Raw genomic sequence first — 20730 nt, 5'->3', positions numbered from 1 at the left:
ACGCGTGGATCCCGTTTTACCCCCTTTTCCCGAATTTTCTTTGCTATAAACCTCACGGAGCCCGAGACCTTTCCAACGAATGCAAAACCGTGGAAATCGGTTCGTGCGTTCTGGAGTTATAGCGTCAGGGAGGAAAACCCGACTTATCAACCGACTTCAAAAAAGGAGGAGGTTCTCAATTCGACCCGTATGTTTTTTTTTTTTTTTCTATGTTTGTTACGCGATAACTCCGCCAATTATGAACCGATTTGAACGAATCTTTTTTCGACGTATAGGTTATACCTCAAGGGTGGTCCCATTTAANTTTTGAAGTCGGTTGAAAACTATATTTATAACAATAAAATATTATATAAAAATAATAAAATATTATGCCAATTTGAAACTAACTCTGGTAGAAAAAAGATTTAAAAGAGAAGTTGTCTTGGCATCATTGGTAAATAAGCAGTGGACTTGATTACTCTGTGCTCTCCTCTCTCGTGCTTTTTCCTGATCGTCGAACATTTTGTTAATTTTAAAACATTTTATTCATTTGGCAGTCGGCAGTGCAACCAGGCTCCATGGATTCCGAAGCGGGCATCTTCGCGATGTCGTTCGACCGCTCGGGCTCGCGCCTCATTACAGCGGAGGCAGACAAGACCATCAAGATCTACCGCGAGGACGAGGCCGCGTCGGAAGAGACGCACCCCATCAACTGGCGACCAGAGATCTTGAAGAGGCGGAAGTTCTAAATATACGAGTTTATACCACTCTTGCGTTTTATTTTGATCAACGTTTCAGATGGTAGACTACCAGTGGCCTGGCCTAATTCACGTATTTGGAAACAGTCAAAATGTCGTTGACGTTTAGAAGTCGTCCTATTGAAAAACAGTCCTAAATCCGTATTCACGTGGCATTTAGATAGAACGATTACTCAATAGGATCGCATAAAAACGTAATCGAAACAATATCGTGAATACGAAAAGAATATGACGTTAAAGTTTTGATAAGGTGAATTAGGTCACAGGCCTTTCTATAGAAGTGCACGAGACTTATTACCACTCTTTTTTTTTTTCTATGTTTGTTACGCGATAACTCCGCCAATTATGAACCGATTTGAACGAATCTTTTTTCGACGTATAGGTTATACCTCAAGGGTGGTCCCATTTAAATTTAATAATAAAAAAACAACCCCCAAGGGTGGAAAATTGGGGATGAACTTTTTTATACGCAATATCTCCGCTGATTATGAACCAATTTTTTTTGGTCTCAGTGTACTGCCTACCTTCAGTGGTAACATCAAGGTAATAATTAGTTAACTAAAAAGCAAGAAATAAGTAAAATTTTATAAAAAAAAATAAAACCGACTCCAAAAAACCTACACTAAAACGTAGAAAAATAATTACTAATTACCTACTTATTTATTAGGACGAATTATTAATATTTATGTAGGTATACCATGATTGATACTTTTGGAGTCGGTGCAGGTTTTTTTTTTATATGTATAGTAGATAAAAACTATAAAAGACATAAACGCGTTCGCATAAAAAACATACATTTCAATTAAAGGCATTTACCCTATTTTGTGATTTTACTGTCAAATATTTAAATTAGTAGTGTGGGTAATGTAAATTGTAAACAGTGATTCCAAATATACTATGTATTTCATTTGCCAAAAAGTCGTCGCTAGTAATTTAACACTACTCGTAGTACACGGGTTTACAGTTAAGCTCTCTACATATTATATTTCTCATGATGCGGCTCTTTTCTGCTTACACGTGTTGCTAAACTCAATTCATTTATCATTAGTCATATTCTATCTGCCTAATAAAAATACGCAGCTAAATTTAGCGTCAGGCCGAAGTTTTGTAAACAAAACAGGGTCATGCAAGGTCTTAACTTATGCTTACTAGAGTATTTTTACTCAGCATATTATTATGAATAACAAAATGCTTTTTAAAATATATATTTATTTTCTAACACTAATAAACATTAATCAACCAGTAGTTTCGATGTGCGGGGAAAATAGAAACACTAAAAAAACATTGAAATGTGTTGTTGTAAACTACTTTAAATACTCCGTCCGTACATCCTGGATACCGACCGACCTATTTTGCAAACTAAGATTAATGTGATGCTTTCGGAGACTACACAATTCTTGGGCAAATTAATTATTCTAAAAACTACTTTATAAAAACATAAGCCGATAGGACCCGACATAACCGCAGAACCGACTTAAAACAAACTTCGATGGACTGTAATGTTGTGCTGCTGTCAACCCGACTATAAAACAAGGCAGCCTAACAAGCCTAAGGCAGGAGAACCACGGAAGTACTGGTGGTACTGGTGATGGCGCTAAAAGCATACAATGACCACGCTCATTTGACATGAGGTCACAAGAAACGCGGAGTAGGTACTAAAATACTAAGCTAAATAATATGTATTTAAAAATGGTTTGATTCACTGAAAACGTGTCATGATTATTTAATTTAGGTACCTTTTATTCCACCAGAAGAGTTCTCTAAGATGTTGATCAGAATTTCTCTGTCTCGCGATGACGCTGGAAGGCAATAGCATACGATAGTATCGGACATTCGGATCGGATAGTATGTACTCTTTTTGTTAACTTTAATATTATTACATTGATATTAAAAATAAACTTTGCAAGTTATGACATTTTATTAGACATTTATACCGCGAAACCAAAATCTTGCGGTTGGTGGATTTTATATTCCAATACTACCATCCAATAAGAATCGCTGATATATATATGATATTTTATGGTTTCTCCTTGATATGACACGAAATATATTCTTTGATGACACGTGTATGACATTATTTTTGTCAGTATACCATAATCGTATTCGTAAAACTTTATCATTTTAATAAGTTTAATCTAATTTTACCAGTTATTCATAACATGATAACAGTGAGAAATAAGTGATTTAGTGAATATTTGATAAGAATATGTATAACTTATGAGATCTCACGTAGGTACTTCTAATTTATTTGGCTTTCATGTATTAAAGAAAGATGTAAACCTATGTTAAAGGAGAAGAAGGGCTATCCCTTCTGCCTAAGTATCTTATTGGATTTCTAGGACTCATCTTTTCAATCCCCGTAACCTTTATCAGATCGTCAGTTACCTACCTCTGTATCGGGTTACTGGTGGATATCGCGACGCTCAGTAGCTGGTAATCGTCATACATTGCACGTAGAGAAGTACCTACAGTAATGATTAAATTGTAAGGTCTGCTGACCCTTACATAAAAATAAACACTGGAATCTGTAAAATGTTTTTCATCAACAATTATTTTCTAACTATAACCATAGAAGTGTCTTCCAGGCTAAATAAAAATGCAACAATGGCTAAATCAAACTTTTATAATTCTTTTATCCTTGCAAGTGACGCGTTTCCCATGCAAAGCTTAACCTCCGACCGTGATTGGGTTAGGTTCAGTTACTTGGCAAACGTGTTTCTTAATTGATATTTTCCTGCATCGGGCGTGTCGTGGGAATTGTGGTGGCTCCCACGCTAATTACCGTGCTTATAATGCCAATTGCAACCTCTATTTGCGGGCTCCAATCAATGAAAATGTATTTATCAATGAAAGCACTATTGTTGTACGCCGGGTTTACTAGCATTGCTTTATTGTAGGTGGGAGGGCTTTTTACATTGCCTGAGAGATTATGTGGTGCGTGTAGTGATCGAGTGATCCTGTCCACCGAAGCAATCTGTCTTTTATTATACGAAGTATTTAGAAATTGCTTTATTTTCTTATTTAATAACTTTAATTTCTTAATAATGCCGTTCTACATGGTAGTATGCGGTACATTACATAAATTACCTTAACTTTTAGGATAGGTTATCTGTCGTCGTTTAGATAACTCGAGGAAAATGTAAGTACGTATGCGCAGGACAGGATGTTTTTCCTTGTAAATTCGTAGATAGGTTGTTATTGCGATATAATTTACATTACAATCACAACATTTTAATGTTTACGAAAAACACCTCTAAAAAATATACAATGCCTCCACCTCATAAAAAAACACTCCATGTACAAAACTCATCACTAACTTTATTACGTTTACGTCACTGCCCAAGTGCCCAAAAATATCTAAATGTAAAAACTAAAATCTAAAGATACTAAATAATTATTAACACTTAAAAGTTGGTTAGGTACGTGATTTCAAGGAAAAGGTCATAAATTTACTCGTATGTATTATTTTGGAAGCCTACACTCAACTAATGTCGCCTTGTGACAAAATGATAGGGATAGCTATAGAAATGAATTACTGCCGAGCCGTCACGAAATTAGGAATACACCCATGCAAAGCCGAAACGGGTCGTTTGCCTAATTATTTATTTGGGTCAATTTCTAATTCTTCGCTCTCATATTCCTGAAAATATTAGTTCATTTTTGACAGGATTTCAACAAGTTCAGGCCCGTTTTCCACCAAAGTGTAGAGGAAATATGTTTGAATAACCCATCAGATTTTCAATTCGAGGCTGTGTTGTGGAAATAACGAAATATCTCCTCTCCATTTTGGTGGAAACCGAGCTTGCTTCTTTTACGCCCGTATTCACAAACATTACTATGACGTCTCACAGTGCGCGTGGATGCACAGGGTGACACATGAACCAATCACAGAGCTCTATTCGACGTTGTACGTTCGATTTGCTGCTTCACATAAGCATTAAGCAAGCATCGTTTGTGAATACGGGCGTTATCCGAGGTTTCCAGCGACTGGAACGGCAATTAACTAGGAGCGCGGTTCCAATCGCTGGATCTTCCGGCGACTGGGACCACTCATAAATTTTAGTACTGTACCGATTTTGGCTTGAATAATATATTTTTTTAAGTTATTTATTAGTGGTCCTAGTCGCTGGAAGAAAAATATTAAATTTTTATGGATCCAGCGACTGGGACCGCGGTCCCAGTTAATTGCGGTCCCAGTAGCCGAAAACCTCGCTCATCTACCATGGCTCTTAGTTTATATTGTGTATGTTCTTGTTGCAGCTCGGGACATGCGGTCAGAGCGTGGAGGGCGCGGCGCTGCGTGATGTGGCGCGCGTCCCGCGGCCTGCCGCCGGCGGCGTGGGCGCTGCCGCTGCTGCTGGCGTGCGCCAGCCACGCCGCCGTCGTCAACAAGCTCGCCCCTGGAAGTGAGTAAAGTATCTGACGTGCCACACCACATAACCCGCAGAACTAGCCACAACAAGCTCGAAGCGACCTTACCAAGTTAACTTTTGAATTTTATAATAGAAATAGTTTTTATTTGAAAGAAAGATACACAAGCAGGCAAGACATAGGTACATAATGAAAGAGATACACAAATGGACAGATCGCTGCTTGTGCCTCTCAGACTTTTAGGCACCCGCGTATCATACATCAAGACCGCGCCAGGGCTTGTCTCGAAACTGATTTTCCTCTTCCTCTGTTGTCATTTTACGCAACTATTTGTTATTTAATCAATTTAAAATTATTTTACATTAATTAACAAGGTTTTTTCGTTTTTATGATAATAATGATGAGCAGACAAGAAATCCAAAATGTAGAGTTCCACTGAAAAAATCATAAGTTCATCCACTACCTATCGACTCTACATTTGTGTGTTATGGACTTTTTTCAAGTCAGAATATTTTAGGACACTTCAGCATTCGTTTGATTACACAAACGGTAAATTCAGTGTAGCTATTGTTTTGTTACGATTTTCAATATTATTTTGATACCGGGAAAAGTTTCTGTTTATGAACATGATGAGTTCAATCAAGGGCCGCTCCATGTGCTTATAAAACCTATAAAAATGTAACTAGGGCATGTAATATCGGAAGATTTTCAATTCCGATATTGGTTTCCGATATTAGATCTCAATATCGGAATTCCGATATTAATATCGGAATTGAGTTTGTGTTATAAATTGAATATTATTTGATTATTTTCGTAACATTTCTTGATTGTATACAGTAAAATAATGATTTTAATAAATATCTTTAATTTGGTAAAAAAACAGCACTTCTTAATTGAAGTATTTAAAACCATTTTTGTAAGTTATGGGTATCCAATTCCATTGCATTTGGTTACTGATAATAGGCCAATATGGACTAGCAAAGAATTTTAGTGTTTTTGTAAAACAGGTATCAAACAAACGTTTACTTCATCAACAAATACTGGCGGAACGATTTGTTGAACGAGTCATTCAAGTCAAATGTTACAAAAATTTTAGATAGTGGTAAAAAAACTTGAATATGCTTGTAATTTGTTCCTTTTTGATTATCGATGTACAACTCACAAAATCACGGGCCATCATCATCATCATCATTTCAGCCATAGGACGTCCACTGCTGAACATAGGCCTCCCCCAATAATTTTCACAATGGTTGGTTGGTAGCGGCCTGAGGTCGTCGGTCCACCTTGTGGATGGCAGTCCTACTCTGCGATTTCCGGTACGTGGCCTCCACTCCAGAACCTTGCTGCCCCATCGGCCGTCAGTTTTGCGAACTAGTGCGGAATCGCTGGAAGACCTCGGCACAATTCTCGAAGACCTTAATTGAATCTCCCAACAGGTAGGCCTTCGGATGAATATGGACAAAACAAAGCTTATGACCATGTTGCGCCCTACCTATTTTCGGTTGGGAGATCGATTCTCGAGATTGTTGACAAGTATGTCTACCTCGGACAAACGATTCAGCTATTCAATTNGTACGTAGTATCTTGCTTATTGATAGCATTTTCCTCCTTTCACTTTTAGATTACTCAGCAATTCAGCATCAACATTGACTAAGTGACGATAAATTGCTTGTTTATTTTTGATCATGCCGTGAAAAGACTACCTACAGTAAACAAAGTAGGTATTTGAAGTTCGGTTAGATTTCTCGGAAGCGAAACTTATTCAAGATGATTGAACAAGCTGTGCTCATGTTGTGGAAATCCCAAGACGCAAAGTAGGTAATATTTGACTGCCAAAATAAAACAAGAGATGCCCTGTTTTTGGTTGAAACTTGAAATAATTGTCGTCCCCCGCATCGTTTTTTAAACGATATGACTGTTTCACCTTTAAAACTCATTATTTGTATACGAATAACGTTATTATTTTACGCATACAATTGAATCGAACACAGAATAGTTAGATGTAGTTATCGAATTATTCCGTGGGATCTAGATAGGCTATCTATCGCAGAAATCACAATGACGCGGCACATCGCTCGCGTAAACAACCCGCGGCCGTTGCGCGCCGGATAATCACAAAAACTTCCGCGGCCGTTGCTCCGCCGCTGGGGCCACTCGAGGGCCGTGAATTTGTTTTTATTTATGTATTTATTTACACCGAGAGTGCTATTGAACTCTACACCGTGGTTAGTATCGCGCCGACAAATTCGTCAGATAACACGACTCGAGTGTTGTTTGTATGCTCTTCCGTTAAGCGGTGGCGGACTGGCGACGAGCTAGTGAGGCCTCGGCTGGGAGGCGCTCCGACTTATCTTTTGAACCAGACCGAACCGAAACTACTCGTAATTCGCGGGCAAGATTTGCTATTTCCATAGCAATTTAAAAATACCTGATACCAGTACCTGTCATCATATTTATCATCTAACTCATTTATGCCTTGATACAAAGACAGACAGATACACAATAGTACATCTTGTTTTGTTACCTGTAAATAATAAAGGAGACCTTGACGATGCACGGATATAAACTAGGTCAGTGGAGCCATTCATTTTGATGCAGTACGCACACATACCTGCACTGACGGGCTTTCTGATGCACCATTGCGTAGGTACGAGCAGGAGCAGTAGGTACTGCCCAGCGTCAGTTCTATCACTTCTATCTCACATGATTCAAACGTAATCGACTACGTAGCCAAAACGCAAGTGCATTTTCCTCGTGTATAATCATTTATGCACGTGTCGGTGGTTTGAATCACATCGTAGTAATTATTGCATATAAACATGTTGTTTGTGTAGTAAATAAATACACAACTCTGCATTAATATGGTTAGACCCAATTACGTAAAATGTGAACGTAGTAGACGTGTATTATTATAATTAATATGATTTATGAATGAATGATGATGATCCGCTTACTATCACATAACGTTCTACAGAACGATAGACGGATAATATTAATATTATGTTTATATGTTATTTGGCATCAAGCGTTAATTATGTTATGGACTATTTATTGATTTGAAATTTGGATACTACTCGTTCGTAGACTAACGTATATAGAACATCATAAGTAACACTTGGAAAGCTGGGATTAACCCACACAATCAATAAAATATGAACATAGTACTATAGTACATATTATTTACAATTTACAGGGACTCAGACAGTGCCCAAAAAAATATTACGACAACCATGGACAGACTGTCCATGTGCCTCAGAACGAGGAGAACTGACTCCGAACAATGGGAAAAGACTAAGACAAAGAAGAAGTATAGTTTATAACTATCCCTAGCAATTTGTATACTATGCCAAAGAAGAACATAGTAGATACTGCATGTAGTGAGCGCTTTTCTATAAATAGTGGCAGAAATTCGGCTGTTTTCATAAATGCAGTATTTTTAACATTCTTAAAAATTGAATATTTCTGGCGATGACTGTTAGTTTATGTTTGTGAAACCACAAGGCCAATCTCTACGCTCGCTCCACACAACAATGCTAAGATAAGTTAAAACAAAAAATAATCAACTTAAAAAAATATATTACACAAACTTTTTTCATTTTGGTAAAAAAAAAGTTGAAAACATACGTTGTCCTATTATTCACATCGTATTTTAACACTAGGTTTATTATTCTAATCATAGTCAAAATCAATCTAAATAATTACTACTTCAATAATGGCTTTTGTGTTTGTATTTTGTTCTCAACCATAAACCAACGGTTTTTAGGGTTCCGTAGCCAAAATGGCAAAAACGGAACCCTTATAGTTTCGTCATGTCCGTCTGTCCGTCTGTCCGTCTGTCCGTCTGTCCGTCTGTCACAGCCGATTTACTCGGAAACTATAAGTACTACAGTGATGAAATTTGATGGGAATATGTGTTGTATGAACCGCTACAAAATTATGACACTAAATAGTAAAAAAAAGAATTGGGGGTGGGGCCCCCCATACATGTAACTGAGGGATGAAAATGTTTTTTCGATGTACATACCCGTGTGGGGTATCAATGGAAAGGTCTTTTAAAATGATATAAAGTTTTCTAAAAAACATTTTTCTTAAAGTGAACGGTTTTTGAGATATCAGCTCTCAAAGTCGTAAAAAGTATGTCCCCCCCCCTCTATTTTTATAACTACGGGGTATAAAATTCTAAAAAAAATAGAGGTGATGCATGCTAATTAACTCTTTCAACGATTTTTGGTTTGATCAAAGTATCTCTTATAGTTTTTGAGATAGGTTGATTAAATTGACATAATAAGTTTATTTCAGATTCAATTACAGGAAAAACGCCACATAGTCACGCGTACTTATACTGTGCTGGCTGTGTTAAGGCATGCATATCGAGTGACAGGCACCCCGCTTGCTAATCTAGGGTTACCGGGTGTTTACAAAGCGTTTATCTGTCGACGACCAGCTGCCGGGGTCAACGAACTCTGTACGACCCCTTCTACGACCCCTCGTAAAAGTTCCCCAGAGCAGACCAGTGAGCTTAGAAAAAAATACAAACCATTGTAATGAAAGTAGAGGTGTTTTTTGTTGTCATATTTTTAAATTGTTACATTTACCAGACTGAAACAAGTAGGTAGCTTAAAGGCAACAAGTTCAAATACTGGATTTAAAAATTCTTGTAACTTGTAAATGGATGTGATACAGGATGTTTTATTACCAGAAAATACTTTTTTCGGGTAATATTAATGAAAACTATTATCAATTAAATGAACGAATGATATCAATTCAAAGAATTCTCTTCTGGCACGTCATTTTGTTTTGAACTGATAACATTATGAAAAAGAAGATTACGTACGTAGTTGCCCAATTTTGATATGCGATAAGAATGCTTACAAATAACACAAACACTGATAAAGCTATGGCGCCATGATGTTTGCTTCTATGATGTACTTGTGCGGATACTTCGTGTGATGTTTGTATAGGTGTTGACTGTAGTCAAAACATACCTCTACTCTACTTAACATCGTCATAATAACCATGAAAATGTAAGTAGGTAGATGCGTTATAACCCATATGACACCATTTATGTAAATGTAAACACTGAACTTTTTCTCTGCTGACACTACACACTATTCACATTTGAAATTATATTCTGCTATTAGTAAAGCATAAACGGTTGTTTGATGATTTTACAAGTCAGTGCAGTGTCCGCTTAAAATTATTATGAGAGAGTTTAATATTACATTTTGATCAGTTAGTTATTATCATAGACGAGGCGTGATTTCCGCCCCAGCCGAAGGCAAGGCGACTAATCGAGCCGATTAATATAATAAGTTGTTAACTACTAAAATAATAATCATAATAAGTAATAACCAATCTACACGTGCTACAAAATTATAAAATACAAACAGACGTTTTCCAAAATTGTGAACAATATTTATAATCATCAAAAATCTTAACCTCATCATTTACGTAGCATCATAGATCTAAGCAGCTTGTTGAACACTAGTTTAAATTGTCATTTCAATACTAAACGTCTGTACTTTTATTAGGAGGGTTAGTATTAATATGATACATTAAAAAGAGAATAAATTCTTATATTGAGTTAGACTAAGAACGAACAGTTGATAAAAATATTCATTGTATTTTTCCACAACGCAACGATTTGTGTTTGTTTGTCGATGAAAAAATTGAAAAAATAATTTTCCAAGATTCCTCTCTCTCTGAATATAACTCAATACAAAAAGGAACCAAACAATGACATAATAACTTATTTTGTTTTAAAGTCATTAATATCACATATTGTGTTTTTTTTACCTTAGGTAATTAATACTCATCAGTTATCTATTTTATGCATAAAACACCCCTTCAATGTTTCAGGATATGTTATGTTTTCACTTCTGCTGTTATCTTTTAATTACTCGCACCGTGTAGTATCAATCAACACGTATACGAATGTTAAATGGTTTATGATATCAAGTTAATTTGTGTAGAAATCGAAAAAACCCAAAAATGCGGATATAATGAATGTGACACCTTGGCACATGTAAATACGTTATTGTCAAAGAAAATACACGATATTTTTACGCAAGTTTCGAGTACAAAAAAGTATAATTTTATTATACGCATAATGATTTTTAATAATTTTTACGTTTCTATGTGTCCGTAGATTTATAGGCAATTATGTAGACAGAAAGAATAATTAATTATTATAACTAACGTCTTATGTTTCATTCTGTTTAACTGTAAAAACATTAAAAACCAAAAAAGTCTGTGCGTGAATTTTACTAACCATTATATTATTATGTATTTAAATAACCAAATACATAAGCAATTCACATCCGGACCACTGGAATATGATGAATTATTTTGTTTTTCTGCAATCGCTTAAAAATTGATTATTCTGCTAGACTTTGGTTACATATGCAATGTCGTATATTTCAGCTCCCCAAAATTATGTACCTACTGTACAACTCTGTATACCTATATCAGGAATCGGGAGTTGGTATATGCCAATAGCCAGTCATACAAACGATACAGCAAAGGAGGTAGTAAGTTCTTAGTGAACAACAGAGTCATCAACCTCTGAACTACCAGTCCTCGCGGTTCGCTAGTTGATTGCAAAATTTGCGGCGTGTACTGATCCAGTAAATAATACTGGTGATATACATTGCCTCATCCTGATGATGTAATATTAATTACGCAATTATCTTAAGACTTGTGGGAATGCGGCCAAATACCACAATGTTATGAAAGGTGAATGTACATCATTGATAGTATTCTCTATAATTGATAAAGTATTAAATTAAGTTAACTCTGTCTTTGGTTAAAAGGAGTAACATAGTGTTATTTTTTTTAAATTTTTTAATTATATGATAGCACTATTTGTGAGTATCTTCTGAAACGTTGAGACAGAAGATATCATAATATCATGACATGATTGGCATTGGTATTGATGAAACGTATGTTTAATAAATTAGTGTTTACCTACACCTTGTTCTTGTGCTATGTCTGGCTGGCTAGCTGGCTAGGCAGTTCATGCAGACTTGCGGGGCTTGAGGGACAGCCAGTTAGCATTATAGAGCGTCTGAAAATAAGTTTAGGTACGTATCAGAACTATAAATAGTAGCGTCGCGTTAAATTTAACCGACAGCCAGTTGCGATTACAAGGCATGAACGTTTACAAAGCTAATAATATATTTCAACACCTTTTCATTTATTGAAAACTTAACGACTCTTAAATTATGTCCACTATTCAGTTCTTCGCTGGTATTCGCTCAATGTTAAGTTCAATGTCAAATGCAAAATATTCCACAGTGACATTTAATACCCACTTTGAGTAGGTAAACAACCATTTGTTTGAATTAATTATGTAAAAAAGTTGCAGTAAGAATGACTCAAATGTATTTAACTTCGGAAGATGTTTGTTAGCTAATCATAATAGTTTGACAGATAAATTAATATATTGGTATGTATGTTGCTCAGCATTATGTATGTTGTTAGTTTTATCATGTCCAAACGTTTAAATGTGTTATTATAACGACAAGAATTGATCACCACTACAAACCACGTGAATGCCTAATTAATTAATACTGTTTTAATACATTAAAATATAATATTTGAGGCTGACATGGTTCCTGTTCATTGTAATTTACATATTAACTTTATTTAAATTACAGGTTTGGTTTTAAATCGATTTATTAATTTAAACTCAAAACCTGCGAGATACGCCGGTTACTTAATCAAGTTAATCCGTTCTTATTGGAGGCTCGCTTTATACGACACGGTAGTATTGATACATTACAACAAAAATAGTGTACCAATGACTTGACCTACGACACACGCGATCTTATGCCCGCCGAATGGCTCACGCGCACATACAATGATCACCGGATACAAACAAAACGCGCACCCAACACTCAATGGCAATGGGTACACTAATCTCATATTACATCGTTATACTGGACGGTCTGCTTCAGAGACACAGAGTGTACGAATTGACTCCGGCCACTACTGACGGCTGCTTTCTACTTTTAACCTTTGCCCACCCGTTAATAATAGATTTCAGCTATTTCCAATGCAATGGAAAGACCATTAAAAAATGATCTCGATCCTGTGATTAATCTCGAGATTTTAGAAAAAATAAAATTTTTGTGCATGTTCTTCTCACTAGTCTGATCGCATTTTAGGCTAAGAGTGTTTTAGGACATGGCACTGGAAAATTAGGACAACAATTTTTTCCAATGCTTTATTTTGGCGGTAGCTACGCCCCTGTTGTCCAGAACGACAACAGGGGCGGGGGGGGGGCAACATACGGGGCTATTTAGACGATATTTAGAATAGAAATCATTAATGACTTAATACAGGGCCCATCTAAGTCACGCTTCACCACTGAAGACAACTGCGTTTCATCTCGCATTTACACGTGAATCATAAACGTGGATTCTGATTAGCATACAAAATTGCTTAGATAAAAATAAACCTCAAATAATATGTATAATCATTGTAATAGTCCAAATTCTAAACTTACCACATAATAACGAGAGTTAAACAAACGCCGAACTTTACTGTGTAGAGTTTAGTCCTATGACTATCTCTTCATTTGTACGATCCCTAAATTATTTTCTTATTGTTGCAAAAGTTTACTTAATCTCAATAATTCAATATTATTATATAGGTACTATTGATTCAAATTAAACATACCTACATAACTTACTTTTTGAAATCGCAGGCGCCGTTCTGAGTCTTCATAACAACCATCCACGGTCAAAATATTTCAGCGACCGCTAGCTAGCCATTTAAAAATATTAAGTAATAATTTTCTATTTTAACCTTATAAAAATTAGAAGCGGCCGTAATATCGGTTTTATGGTTTTTCCAAGGTTATTGTAGTGAGCACGGTGTAATATGCAATGGCATTAATGGTATTATGCTTATTTTATTTATCGCCTACTAAACACGGGTTACTTGATACTTACTTCTTGAACGATGGAGTAAACTTGTTTGTATTTTTGTTGTTATATTCATGTACATATTATGTGTATTATACTATATTAAGCTTTCCTATTCCCGAGCCCGATTATAATTATATGGATATCTGGAGGGCTTTTCCCGGACTGTAATACAGCTACTGTAAAATATTATCGGCTGTAGCTGTGGTAATAACGGTTATGAAAGTTTAGGTTTAATTTGTAATAAATATTTGCGTTTTAATATTGATTAACTTACTACTACAACTAAGTATTATTACACAGGGTCCACCCACACAGATGACTTCCTTAATGTGTTCTTAAATAATTAGTTTTAAACGTGAAGACGAAAAGTAACTCCCGGCATTAAATTGTATAAATATTATTGATTACTACTTTACAGATTGGTAATAAATCATGAAAATCCTTATTTTATTTTTAATGTCATGTTGGACAGTAGATAAAATAAACTCAACTGAAATGGACTTTAACTTGAATGCACTAACATACATATTGGCATGAGAGAATCGCTTTGCACGATACATAATATAACTAATGTAGTTTATTATTCGTTTTATGCGTACTTCAAACATAATACTCATAAATGCTACTACTACAAGAGCGCAAGCGCGCAGCTAAATAACAAGTGAGAAATAAAAGTCGGCAGGCCCATGCCAAATACCTAATAAATAACAACGGCACAACTGTTTCATCGCTGGACGGTCTACTACGAGATTTGAGCTCATAATTTATTATTCGTCCGAATCTCGTTGTTATTCCAATGTCGCCTTAAATGCAATTTCAAGGTTCCACTCGTCCATTCCGTCGTGTGAAAGATTAGCGATGTTTTAAAATAACTTTGTTTGTGCCTGATAACCGGCGATAGCGCCTCCGCCCCCGCGGCCGCCCGCCCACCCTCGCTCGACGTTTGTGATTAATCGCCGTTCATTCACTAAACTTATTATCTCCTAGTTATGTTCACCGTATTTTAGAGGAAATGTTAGTCACTAATTTACAGTTCAAGTCAATCGTTATAATCATAACACGTTGTTGCTTTAAGTGTTTTATGTTCTAACACAAGCTCAACAATACATTTACCTATCTAGGTTTATTTACATATAAATAGAAAGTCTCCTCGTCTTTTTTTTGGCGATGTTGCTAAACGACACACTGCTGAAAGAAAATGTATTATGATATTAATCCAGTTCTTTAACAACCCACAGTTCCACGCGATAGAAAAATATTATTTAGCACAGTTTTCTTAGCACAACAGTCTAACTTAAATATATTCTAACATACATGCATTTTATGAGTCAATATGTAAATGACTTTGATATTTGTACTGCATATCACATTAGATTCCACCGTTCGTCCGTTCCTAAATATGCTATCTTGAACGGTGTCTATTTCTGCTCGCAGTATTGTTTACTTCTTCTAATTGTTACCCAGCTAGTCGCGAAAGAAATACGTGAATCTGTGGGAGTTGCAAAATGTCTTGGCTTATATTTGTAACAATATGAGAAATAGGTCCCGTGCTCGTTTCAAATGTTTTCTTTGTTACGAATACATAGATGAAATTGATACGTCTAGTCAGAAATACAGATACAAAAATCTTTTCAAACAGTCGTAGGGATTCGGAAGTTTTTCTGAATATGTAATTACTTTTTAGAGAAAACACTTGAATGTGAATATTACAGAAAGAATAATAAATAATATTATAATACGGAAATAATACATAAAGAAGAACTTACCTCTGGTGTAAAAAAATATTTCCCAGGTCATGATGGCTTGATTTGAAAGACCTCGAGTGAGGTAGAGTTTGTCTGCCAAATGGGAGAACTTATTATGTTAGTCCTAAAATTTCATAACGAAATGAGGACAAGACAATAATAAAAAGTTATCGGCTAATAAGTAGAGATGAAACGGATAGTTGTTTGGCCGGATACCGGATATCCGGCCAGCTGCTAGGCCGGATAGCCGGATATCCGGCGGCCGGATAGTTGGCCCATTGTCTCGTTGCATGTCGTGACGAGTTTAGCGCCGCACAGGTGCTACGAACGCGACCAGTGGGTCTATGAGTAGACTAGACTAGTCACACTTTTCGAAAATCGAATCAGTCCGAACAGAATGTCAGATTTTGCAACTTGTCTAGGGGCGATTTCGGTTGCCATCGTGTGATTGAATAGCGAAAATTAAATTAGTTTACTTGCGTAATCTGACTGAACTGCATCATGTCATCAGACTTTTAGTGAAAAAAAGATCGCCTATTTTAATCGGCAATATTTCGACATTAACAGATTTTACTATTTATGTATTCGTTATTAGAGTGAATAGCCCAGAAAATGAAATTAGTTTTTTGAAAGGCCTTAATAANCCTCGTAATAATATGGTATAGGTACTTGACATAATTTTTGGACTTTAAATAAAAGCCGTCATTATTAGCCAGCCATCTTATTGATATTTTCCTCAAAGATTAACATATTGAATTTTATAATAGGAATTTGTCGTACGTTTCTTAATATCCGGTATCCGGCCGGATAGTAAATTTAGGCCGGATATCCGGCCTACCGGATAGTTACCGGATATCCGTTTCATCTCTACTAATAAGTACAAAAAAATAACTGAGGAAATAAAATCTCTATTTGACAAGAATCCGGCTACATACTTAAAAGCGACCTTATAAGAAGGAATTAGGTACCGAAGATGATCTTTCATGTATGGTAATGAACTTATTGTCAGAGGCAATCAGTCATGTCATGTACCTACTTACTTGCAGTGACGTCAAAACACGCATGTCAAAACGCCACTGCCCGAGTTCATCTTACAAATAGACTTTGTAAATGCAGATTAATTTATAGGTTTTCAATGTTTTCAAAGCTTCACAGCCGAATAGTCTGAATTTATCGAAATGGTTTCCTACGGAGTAGTGGTTTTAGTCAGTTATTTAATTACTGAAAAGGCTATCTGCTGGAGGACATAATTATACTCTTGTTATCAGTTTATCAACACAGACTCTCTTGCGTATTTACTTATTTGAAATTAGTACAGTGTGATAATACATTTCGGAGCTACTTAAAAATAAGAATTGTAAAACTATAAATACGTGTCTATTTTTGTAAGGCCTACTTCCATTATTCGTCCCCCCTACACGTTGTCGTGACTCGTGACGAAACGAAATATCGAAAAATAATTTTGCTTCGTGGTGATCAAATCGCAATCAATGAGAGCGGTGCGTGGTCATATTCAGAGGCCGCAGCGATCGGCTCATGCCAAAGGTTGTTACACCTCCATCGGTATACTCCGTTCGCGAAGGTAATGCGGTCGTCGACCGACACTCGTCATCTTCACTCGTTCCAATTAGTACGACTAGGTGTACAAGTTCTTATTTATAGCAGCCCCCAATATGGGCCTCTTTATTTCGCCGCATACGCGCGCAGTTATTAGAGATGTGATTGCTAAAATTGCCCCACATCTGATTACCTGAGCGCATGCGCGAAGTCCGCTCCACTTTGTTTTTGCGTTCAATGTCAGTATACCGGCTAATTTTATCGCGCTCCGCACTCGGCTACGTAACTATCTTGTTTGATGAGGCTACACTGTTTGTTTTGATTTCGTTTGCCTAAAAATAATGTGATTTATTTTAATAAATAAAATACCTAACTGTACAATATTACATTACGTTTCCAAATTCTACGCGAGTTCGAACTCCGCCGCCGCTGGACGATTGTGAACCCACTCTTAGAACAAGCATATTTAGCTAACCACGAGGGATTAACGGGACTATCAGTAATTTCTACATGATGTAGACTCACTGAAATTCAGTTATGTATTTGGTTACCAATGTTACCATCACCGTGCAACGCAGAATGCACCTTTACAGATTTTGTCTTGTCTTGTCTCTTCTCTTCTGCCTAGGATTACTAGAGATACGAGAACAGCAATGTTAGCAATGCGATGCGACTTACGACAATCATAAAACCCCATTTTATCGATCGGTGGTCGGTCCTCCTCACGTTTCAACAATTTATTTAAAGACATATTATTATGGCACCAATTAATCATAAATACACCGAAACCACCGAAAGTTCCTCAAAGTATACCCGTAAAAGACGTATTGCATGTTGATTTATTGAATTAATGAACTGTTGTTATTGGCGAGCAACAAAACTGAGCATTTCTTTCATTGATTCATTGTAAAAAGGTGTTAGCGCGGTTCCCACACTCGCACCGCGGACGACACGCGGGCGCGAGGTGAACGTGCCGGTCGGCGTCAGCGGCACGTCACGCCCGCGAGCAAATGCTTTTTCGGCGCTCGCTATTTCCGCAACAAGTGTTGTTTTGAAGAGACAAGAGAGAGGCCCAAGCGGGCGGGCGTCAGCCAGCGTCACGCCCGCACCGGTCTGCGCTCTCACCTCTTCGCGCCTCTAACGAGTAACGACCAGCCTCACGTCGTGCCCATTGGATAACAACACATAAAGGGCACTTACCATAACTAATTAAAAGTTTAAGCATAAACTTACATGCCGAGTATAATTAATGAGCTACAGGTGTGTGTCGACTAAATGTAATGGTTTGTTAGAATGGAATTAATTGAGAATTTCAAAATGTAGATTAGTAATTTATTTTACAAACACAACCCGAACGTTGCCCACACTTTACATTTTAAAACTTCCAAGAACAGGCAGGCACCCAACACTACCCAGGCAGGCATATAAAAGTATGTGTACGATATAGGATATCTATTGAATCAATTGACAGAAAGCATTATCCTGACCTGGGAGATTGATTTCTGTATTTGGTTTTTGCGCTTTTTCTCAGTGGACAATGTCAATGATGCACGTTACCGCTACCTAATACAACTCTATAAATTGAGGTCATTATATTCTTGCAGATTATTTCGCAATGGTGGACAACCACTTTCTATAAAGCGTTGGAACAGGTACCTACTAAGTTTTTTTACAGCTACAAATTTGAATGCCTTCTTACAGTAGTATAATATTGTGTTTATCTGAGGTTGCTAAATAATGTAGTTCTCGAGAAAACTAGATTACTGTACCATACTCTACCATATTGGTCATTCACCTTTACGAGCAGTCATGTCAAAGATAGTATGGTGTAGGTACGTCATTGTCGACTGTTGTCGACCAATAACCGGTGCGCACGCCGCCCTGTCATCACTTACTCTATCTACCATAATGAAGACTAATTCAGTACATTACTCATGGTAGTTTTATCACAAATATCACTTCCTATTTACCAAGTTCCGGAGTAATCTCCTAGGTAAACGAATAATTATAATTCTTGTAGTGTTGGGTGCCTCAAACAACCTATTATTATGGCTAATGCGGTGGCTATTCTACACAGTCACTTACTTACTTACTGGAGAATGTAATAATATCGCCATAAATAGTGCTGTTATTTGCTTAATAAAGTAAGAAACGACTTGTTTCATAACCGGTCTAGAGTATTCGTGAGGAGTCGGGTGGTCGGTCGGAGCGCGAAGTGGCGCGGTGGCGTGGTGAGAGGCTTGCAATCTGCACTGACGTGCATTCCGAGCGCATTCCGCAGCCGGACCCGGCGAACGACCTAGCCACGGCCTCCGACGAGTCCGCAAATATGCACGTCGATTGGAATGTCATCGTCTATGCCAGCCAGTAAACAACATCATTAAAGAACGTTTATTAAACAACTGCCGGCTATTCACATAATTTAATCCAAATGGATACCAGTGGTTCCACTTGATATACATTCTACAATAAACAAAACATCTAAAATAGTCCTTTATAATTCGGCCAGTCCTAAGAGACACCAAAGATAAATCTTAAAATCAAGAAATACCTTGATAATATAATGTGTATTGTTGATATATTTTTGATTTTCCTGTATTCAAAGCGTGTAACGCGGACGCAGATTTATTGGGTCGCTCAATATCGGAATTGTAATATCGGATCTCGTACTCCGAGATTCCGATATTACGAGATTCCGAGATTCCGATATTCATGCCCTAAATGTAACCGTATAAATCCATTTGCCAACTCTTTTTTTACGAAACTTTGTTAATTTTATGATTTATAATGGAATGGATACAACTCATAACATTCGTTAAGTGATTGTAAATCCCAGCTGTAATGCAGTCGCAGAATAGTGGTATAANACTTACTTACTGGAGAATGTAATAATATCGCCATAAATAGTGCTGTTATTTGCTTAATAAAGTAAGAAACGACTTGTTTCATAACCGGTCTAGAGTATTCGTGAGGAGTCGGGTGGTCGGTCGGAGCGCGAAGTGGCGCGGTGGCGTGGTGAGAGGCTTGCAATCTGCACTGACGTGCATTCCGAGCGCATTCCGCAGCCGGACCCGGCGAACGACCTAGCCACGGCCTCCGACGAGTCCGCAAATATGCACGTCGATTGGAATGTCATCGTCTATGCCAGCCAGTAAACAACATCATTAAAGAACGTTTATTAAACAACTGCCGGCTATTCACATAATTTAATCCAAATGGATACCAGTGGTTCCACTTGATATACATTCTACAATAAACAAAACATCTAAAATAGTCCTTTATAATTCGGCCAGTCCTAAGAGACACCAAAGATAAATCTTAAAATCAAGAAATACCTTGATAATATAATGTGTATTGTTGATATATTTTTGATTTTCCTGTATTCAA

General features: G+C 36.9%; 1 protein-coding gene across 1 annotated transcript in view; it reads left to right on the top strand.

Annotated features, from left to right (window-relative positions):
* The window catches only part of InR (insulin receptor), a 66824-nt gene that overhangs the window by 4136 nt on the left and 41958 nt on the right, over positions 1-20730 (top strand). Inside the window, exon 2 of the mRNA XM_028303044.1 lies at positions 4998-5143. Within this exon, the coding sequence (XP_028158845.1) occupies positions 5041-5143 (103 nt within the window). The 5' untranslated portion in view covers positions 4998-5040. The remainder of the gene's footprint in view (positions 1-4997; positions 5144-20730) is intronic.

This window comes from Ostrinia furnacalis, unplaced genomic scaffold, assembly GCF_004193835.3.
Source record: "Ostrinia furnacalis isolate ACB-3 unplaced genomic scaffold, ASM419383v2 OfSCF1172, whole genome shotgun sequence".
Lineage (NCBI taxonomy): Eukaryota > Metazoa > Arthropoda > Insecta > Lepidoptera > Crambidae > Ostrinia > Ostrinia furnacalis.
The sequence above is the reverse complement of the archived record's forward strand: the minus strand, read 5'-3'. Positions and strand labels throughout refer to the sequence as shown.